Source organism: Dromiciops gliroides, chromosome 6 (genome assembly GCF_019393635.1).
Source record: "Dromiciops gliroides isolate mDroGli1 chromosome 6, mDroGli1.pri, whole genome shotgun sequence".
Classification (NCBI taxonomy): Eukaryota; Metazoa; Chordata; class Mammalia; order Microbiotheria; family Microbiotheriidae; genus Dromiciops; species Dromiciops gliroides.
Window position 1 is genome coordinate 18,535,913 of NC_057866.1, and position 8,433 is coordinate 18,544,345.

The 8,433-nt window shown below is 37.0% G+C and overlaps 1 protein-coding gene across 1 annotated transcript; it reads left to right on the forward strand.

Annotated features, from left to right (window-relative positions):
• Positions 1-5,372: 5,372 nt before the first annotated feature.
• LOC122731860 (olfactory receptor 1030-like) lies at positions 5,373-6,350 on the forward strand. Its single transcript, XM_043972119.1, has one exon. The coding sequence runs from the start codon at positions 5,373-5,375 to the stop codon at positions 6,348-6,350; it is 978 nt and encodes a 325-aa protein (XP_043828054.1).
• Positions 6,351-8,433: the final 2,083 nt, after the last annotated feature.

An 8,433-nucleotide genomic window follows, 5' to 3' on the forward strand; every position in this document is an offset into this window, starting at 1 on the left:
AAAGGAGACCTTCACTGTTATTTCCACCTACATACTAGAATGTCACAGAATATTATAAACTACTCCACTTGTAGTCACCATCTTTAACAACACATCTTTACCTGTTTCCTCAGGGTTTGTATTACAATTCAACATTATTTTACCATTTTGTGATTTTCTCAGCTGCAGAAACCCAGAAAGAGTTTCTAAAGGATAGAAGAACAGTAATTAGCTCATGCTGAGGGAAATGAATGACTCTTTTTTTTGTTTTGTTTTGTTTTGGTTTTTGGGGTTTTTTGTTTTTTGTTTTTTGTTTTTTGTTGTTGTTGTTTTTGCGGGGCTATAGGGGTTAAGTGACATTCCCAGGGTCACATAGCTAGTCAAGTGTCTGAGGCCGATATTTGAACTCAGGTACTCCTGAATCCAGGGCTGGTGCTTTATCCACTGCACTACCTAGCTGCCCTGAAATGAATGACTCTTAAAATAATTAAATCTATTTTTAAATATCTTTTTTTTTTGCAGGTCAATGAGGTTTAAGTGCCTTGCCCAGGATCACACAGCTATTGTGTCAAGGGTCTGAGGTCAGATTTGAACTCAGGTCCTCCTGACTCCAGGGCCAGTGCTTTATCCACTGTGCCACCTAGATGCCCCCTTAAATATCTATCAACTATAAACATCAACAATGTCTAAACCTGTGGTGTCAAGCTCAAATAGAAATGTGGGCCTCTAAACCACACACAAGAATCCTTGTAGATTGCATATTGAGTTAGAAAAACACCTATTACCATTAATTACGTGGTAATGTATTTTTATTTATTTTGTTAAATATTTTCTAATTATATTTTGATCTGTTTTGCATCCAATAAAGAGGGTTGTCAGTCCTTTGTGGCCTGAATACTGCCTGTCTGACATCTCTGCCCTGTTCAAAAGTAGAATCAGAGGGCCTCTCTTCTAATCTTGTATACCTCTGCTTGTGATGTTTAAAATCTAAATGTGGGTCCTAATCTGCCACCACCAATCCAGTTATGGATGAAAGCTTGCTTGGTGGTGGCAGATAGAGAAAAGGAGGGTCCCCCTTTTTGTCCAGGACTTTGGCGTGGTGGGGGACTTCACAGGGACTGCTAGGAAAAGCAAGGGTTTCTCTCTGGCTCTACCAAATAGATTTTAACTAGTGTTTTCTATTCTCTCTCTTCACTAACTTTTTTTTTTTGTGAGACAATTGGGGTTAAGTGACTTGCCCAGGGTCACACAGCTAGTAAGTGTTAAGTGATTGAGGCCGGATTTGAACTCAGGTACTCCTGACTCCAGGACCAGTGCTCTATCCACTGCGCCACCTAGCTGCCCCTCTTCACTAACTTCTAATACACTTTAATAAATCTTTAAAAGCCTAAACTCTTGATGAATTTATCAGTAAATCTTAGCCACTTTCCCCCCAAAAAACTGGTGGGGGGGCAGATTAGGACCCACATTTAGATTTTAAACCTCACACTGTACTACTCGCATGAGCATAGGCTAGCTGGTTCCCTTTTCTGCAGCTTGCTTTTCTTCTCTATAAGTCACTTAGACTGGAACATCTTTAAAGTCTCTTTCAACTCTAAATTTTATAGCGTACAAGTTTCAATCAATCAACAAGTGTTTTTAAAGAACATATCAGACACTATATTATGCAATGAATAGTTACAAAAAATTAAACAATCTCTCAAGAAACTTACATCTTAAGAGAGGATATAACAAATATAGATGGATAGATAGAGATTAGACATATATATATATATAAGTATAATATATATAGTAGTATGGTATGTATGCAATATGTATCTATAAACATGTGAACATAAATATCTGTTTATGCATGGATATATATTTGCATGCACATATATTTATGCATGTATACATGTGTATGTGTGCTTATTTATGTTATATATACATAAACATGTGTGTACACATACACACACACACAGTAGTTAGGGAGAGAGGGAAGTTGCAGTTGTGTGAACCAGAAAAGCTTTCAACAAGAAGGTAATGTTTGAACTTTGTCTTGAAGGAAAAGAGCCTTTAAGAAGTAAAGATGAAGAGAGAGTGCTTGGAGTGGGATGGGTGGGGAGGGGTGGGGCACTAATGCAAATTAAACCAGGGACACCTGTGTTCAAATCTTGTTGTGAACCTGAGTAAGGTATGTAACTTCTCAGTAACTCAGGCAATTCTCCATGACGAAAAAGCACCAACCCACATTGATAGAAGGGGTTCCCTTACCTTGGAGTTTCGCAAGTTCCCATGCCATGGGGTGAGTTATTCATGGGGAACTTGGGACACTAATATACTTTGTAGAAGAGGAATCATCAAGAGAATGACCCTTAACATGCTATGGTGAAAAGTGACTTGAATCCTTCCTCTCCCATCTAATACCAATGTGACACTGGGCAAGCCACTTCACCCTCTAAATCTTATTTTTCTTATATCCTCCTGAGGTTTTGGTGAGGAAAGTGCTGTATAGATAGAAGTGCCATGAATATTAGGATCTTCCTGGAATAAGAGGGGAGATAGGAACTAGTGAAAATAAAACATGATTCTGTTGATAAATGCTGAACCCCATGCCTTTCCACAAAGAAACATTTTAATTATATCTCCTGGGTATCATTGAAAAATCCCCAGAGATCATGATTTAATGGAACTAATTTTCCTATAAATAATTCCCCATCCCTTTGTTCCTTTGTAATACTTGGTGGGCCTCTGGAATATCCCTGTTTGCAGGTAGGAAGGGCCATGAGGCATATAATTTCTAAATCCCTAGTATTGGGTTCTTTCTTTGTTTTCCTATTTTCCCAAGTAGAAATGACTAAGATGATGGTGAGTAAATGTTGACCTGATGAAAATGGAGGTTGGGGATAGAGCTGTTCACACACAATTAATAATAATAAATAAAAATCAATAACTAGGATTTGTGTAGCATTTTAAGATTTGCAAAGTGCTGTATATATGTTATACTATTTCATCCTCCCAGGAAGCCTTTGAAGTAGATTCTTTAATTAGCCTCATTTTGCAGACAATGAAATCAAGGCTACTGAGATGAAATGACTCATCTAGGGTAACACAGTAAATGTCTAAGTATGAACTTAAATGCAGGTATTCCTGGCTCCAAGTCCTGCTTTCTACCCATTCTGCCACCTAGGTTCTAAGATGCAATTATTATCCAATTTTACAGATGAGAAATTCAAGGCTTTGATACTCACAAATCTGAAGTAGTATTTCAACTCAAGTCTTCTTGACTCCAAGTCCAGTACTCTATCCTCCTAATGATTATAGCTAACATTTATATAACACTTTATGGTTTCTAAAGTGCTTTACAAATACTATCTCATTTTATTCTTACAATAACCCTGGGAGATAGATGCTATTATTTTTGCCATTTTATTGTTGTTGTTATTCACTCGTTTCAGTTGTGTCCAATTCTTTGTGATTTCATTTGAGATTTCGTTGCTAAAGATATTGGCGTGGGTTTTTTTTTCCTCCTCCACCTCATTTTATTGATGAGAAAACTGAGAAAAACAGAGTTAAGTAACTTGACTTGGGTCACACAGTTAGTAGGTATCTGCAGCCAGATTTGAACTCATGAATATAAGTCTTTCTGACTTCATGCCTGTCACTCTATCCACCAAGCCACCTAGCCGCTCAGTTAAATGACTTGTTCAGGGTCCCATAGGTAACAGGTTATGAATATCAGGCTGAATTTGAATTCTAATCTTCCTGCTTCCAGGTCCAATACTCCATCTATGGCCAGAGGTGAAAAAAAATCAAAACACAGAATGCCAAATATTGGTTCAATTTAGTTCACTTAAATTCAGTTTATTTCCATCAAAACAAAAGCAAACAAATATTACATCCAAGGAACTCTCATAAGTACTGAAAATAAACCCCACAAAAAAAAACCATGAAAAAAAAAACATATATATGGCACAGTTTGTGACTTCAAGTAGCACACATTCTCCTGTAAAGGAAAAAGTATGTCCTTAGTTAAGTAAATACAAGGTAAAATGTTATAGTGGCAAGAGAAGAGCCCCAGAAAAATCAGAGAAAAATTGTTTGTAGTTGGGTGGATTAGGAACACTTTACAAGGGAGATATCATTTTACCTGATTCCTTAGGGAAGAGAAATTATGTGAAAGGTGAAAATGATAAAGAAGAAAATTCTCCACTTGGAGGATGTTTTGTATCAATACAAAGGAGTAGGAGATGGCATGTCATATGTATGGTTAGCTAGTAGTCTAGTTTTGCTAATACATATGCTATTATGTACTAAAGAGAACAATATAAAATAAGGCTAGAAATATAGAGCATGGATAGATGGGGAGACATTAAAAATATAAAAGTGAGTAGGCTATATTTTATCCTATAATCAATAGAAAGGTCTTCAAATGTTTTTAGGATGAGAGCAATGTCAAATTCAGGAGATCTGGGTTTAGATTTGGTTTATGCGATTTATTAAATATGTGATATCCAGCAAGTCACTTTATTTCTCTGAACCTCTTTCCCCTCATCTACAAAATCAAGGCATTGGACTAGTTGACCTTTTAGATCCTGTTTAGTTCTAAATCTACGATCATTTGAATGGATTCACTTTTCCAGCGTGCTTTACATTTGGCAAGATGCTTCTTCATAACAGTCTTGCTTTTTTTTTTTTTTTCCTGAATGACTTTACTGATAAGATTTGGACTAATTTTCTTGTACTATATCACACCTAGGTGGTAAGTATTGTCCTCAGATCACCTTGGGTGCAGTCTATCTTCTTTCTTTGATGTCTTTTTGACCAAGATTTGACTGACCTAAGTCACATATCCTAAGACTTCATTTTAATATATTCCACCCCACCCCCATCATGATTGTTATTTGATCCACCACCACAATTATGAGGGTATATAAACTGTGAGTTCACTGCCATTTTGAGACATACATGACCATCCTTTCATTAATAACCCATTAATCTTATTAATAAAATGATTAAATTATGCAGAAACTATGTCTCTCATATTTTTAATCATCACAGAACCCAGCTATTCTCAATCAGTCTGCTGGACAATAGGTATGTTTGTGGTGGTGATGGTGGGGTAATGGAAGAGTGGTAATGGTTTAAATATGTTTCTAAGCAAAGGATAATGTACAAGGGGAAACTGGCTTAAACTCAATTTAGCCCACATGGTGTTTACTTTGGTGAGTGATTTCTCTCCACTAGGTTCAAGTACTAGGCATAATCCCAAGGATAACATGAGACCTTTAGGCTCAGGGGAAGCTATAATGACTCCTGGATGCCAAAATAAGTGCCTTCCAGTTTGAATTCCTCCATATTCCTCATCTTTGTTTCTGATAGGTTTCCTTGCATCTCATGAAGGGGACTCCAAGATGAAGACAATTCCCAGGCAGAATAGCACTGAAGCAACTGAATTTATTCTCCTGGGCCTAATCAGTCGTCCAGAACTTCAGCCAGTCCTCTTTGTGGTGTTTCTTTTGATCTACTTGATTACTTTGACAGGGAACTTTGGCATGATCATACTGATTAGACTCACGCCTCGACTTCAAACTCCCATGTATTTTTTCCTGACCCACTTGGCCCTTGTTGATCTTTTTTATTCCACTAATGTCTCTCCTCAAATGTTAATTAACTTCCTGTCAGAGAAGAAAACTATTTCCTATATTGGTTGTTTGACTCAATGTTTCATTTTTGTCACCCTGCTCCTTACTGAGTATTATATGCTTGGTGCAATGGCCTATGACCGTTACCTGGCCATATGTAAACCTTTGCATTACAGCAGCAAGATGTCCAAGCCTGTTTGCATCTGCCTAGTTACTTTCCCTTACTTGTGGGGTTCCATGGTGGGTACAATGCAGGTCATCTTGACATCTCGCCTTTCTTTTTGTGGCCCTAATACCATCAATCACTTTTACTGTGCTGACCCACCCCTCTTAATGTTGACTTGCTCTGACACTTACATAAAGCAAACTGCCCTGTTTGTGTCTGCAGGACTGAACCTCACAGGGTCCTTGCTCATCATTCTTACCTCCTACATTTTTATTTTTGCCACTATTCTGCGCATGCGGTCCACTGAGGGGCAGCGCAAGGCCTTCTCTACTTGTGGCTCCCACCTGATGGCCGTCACTATGTTCTATGGGTCCCTTTTCTGCATGTACTTAAGGCCAGCCACTGAGAGTTCTGTGGAACAAGGGAAAATTGTTGCTGTGTTTTGTATCTTTGTAAGTCCCATGTTAAACCCGTTTATTTACAGCCTGAGAAACAAGGATGTGAAGGAGGCTCTAAGGAAGATGACCAAGAGAAATTTTGGCAAAATGGAAAAAACTGAAATTAAAACCATTTCCCAATGAAAAATAGCAATAAAATAAAATAAAATAAAAGCTATTGTGATCCTTCTGAACAATTTATTATTGTTAATTGTTTTATTATTACAGATCCTGAACTGGAAATCAGACTTATGTGCAAGTCCCAGTCAATTCAGACCTTAAGCAAATTATTGCTTTCTCTCTGTGTCTCAGTTTCCTCTTCTGTAAAATGAGCTGGAGAAGAAAATGACAAAGCACTTTAGTAACTTTGCCAAGAAAACCCCTTAAAGGGTCATGGACCGTTGGACATGTATAAAAACAACAAAAATATTTACTCTCCATTGGTTAATGAGTCCTTCCACATTTACTTATTTATTTTTTTAACTTTTCTAGACGTAACATGTTGCTTCCCACTTTGGCTCAAGCCAAACTGGCCTATTTTCTGTTCTATTAATCTAAGGATTTCCTCAACCACTTCCATGGCTTTTCATAAGTTGTACCCATTGTGTGGAATATACTTCTTTCTCATCACGACTTCATAATATTTTATAGCTTCTTTCAGTGTTAAAGTCCTATGGGAAAACAATACATATATTTGTTGATATTCTCTTCCTCCATAATTATCTTTCATTTGTTATTGTTGTTGTTGTTCAGTTGTTTTAAGTCACATGCAATTCTTTTTTATTCTATCTGGGGTTTTCTTATCAAAGAAACTAGAGGGCTTTGCCATTTCCTTCTCCAGCTTATTTGACATTCAAAGAAACTGAGGCAAACAAAGTTAAGTGATTTGTCCAGGGTCACACAACTAGGAAGTGTCTGATGCCAGATTCAAACTCAGGAAGATAAGTGTTCCTGATTTCAGGCCCAGAATTTTATTCACAGTGGAGCATAAGTACTTGGAAAATAACTCTTGAGTTTTATTGTGGCCAAAAATGTTTCTCTCTGGTACTACCTTAGTGATGAACCTATTTAAACATAGCTGGGCAGGTTCTCAGGCCACAGATCTATAGCTCATGACTAGGTTCATACTGGGATTCTTTCTGACTTGGTCAAATTGCCTAGGATCATCACTTTGCTATAGAGATCATCTCAATACCACAGAGAGGTGTCATAGGAAGTATTTTTGAAGGATTAATGTCATTATTACTTAAGCTCTTACTATTTTCTTTGAACAATCTGTAGTTTTCTATACATTTCTCATTTAACTACCTTGGAATTTATTTTGTTATATTATGTGTACAAATATACACATGTGCATATGTAATAGATACATATATAAATATGCATATATATTTACTCATATATGTATACATGCATGGCATTTCCCCTTTGATGACAAAAGTTTCTTAATAGTTGGGATTGACTCATTATCCATCTGTATTACTAGAGCCTATAAGAGTGCTTAATAATACATAGCAAATCCTTAATAAATGTTTTTTAGGGCAGCTAGGTGGTGCAGTGGATAAAGCACCATCCCTGGATTCAGGAGTACCAGAGTTCACATCCGGCCTCAGACACTTGACACTTACTAGTTGTGTGACCCTAGACAAGTCACTTAACCCTCATTGCCCAGCAAAAACAAACAAACAAATAAATGCTTTTTGTTGATGGATTGGTTGGAAACATCCAAGTCCTATGCACATGAACCCACAATTTTTCAAAAGCACCAGGAAATCTGGGGAAACATTCATTTCTCCATGTGGTTGTTCATTCTGAGAACAAAAACCATTTCAAATTTTCCCAATAAGGGGCTCCCCAGATTTCTCAAACCACATCTTTTAATCACATAATCAAGGAACCAATAATAAATTCTTCAGAGAATATTTCCCCAAGGGGAAAATATGGGTATAAAGCTTGTTTCATTACTTCCTCTTCCCAGTGGTCCCAGAGCAAACTCTACCCTTCACAAGTTCCTCTTTAGGAAATCAGGGCTAATTAGTCCTATCTCAGCTTCCAATTTATGAAGAAAAGTTATAAATGAATGAGTTACTGTTACTCAGTTTTTAAATATTCATAAAATCTAAGAATTTTAGACTGTCAGAGCTGGCAGGAATCCATGAAATACTGAATATCAATAAGATAAATAGAATAAATCACATTTTAAACATACCTAAGAGCTCATGAAAAC

What these genes read in the sequence shown, in the direction of transcription:
- LOC122731860 (XM_043972119.1), top strand. Translation starts at nt 5,373, where the DNA reads ATGAAGACAATTCCCAGGCAGAATAGCACTGAAGCAACTGAATTTATT.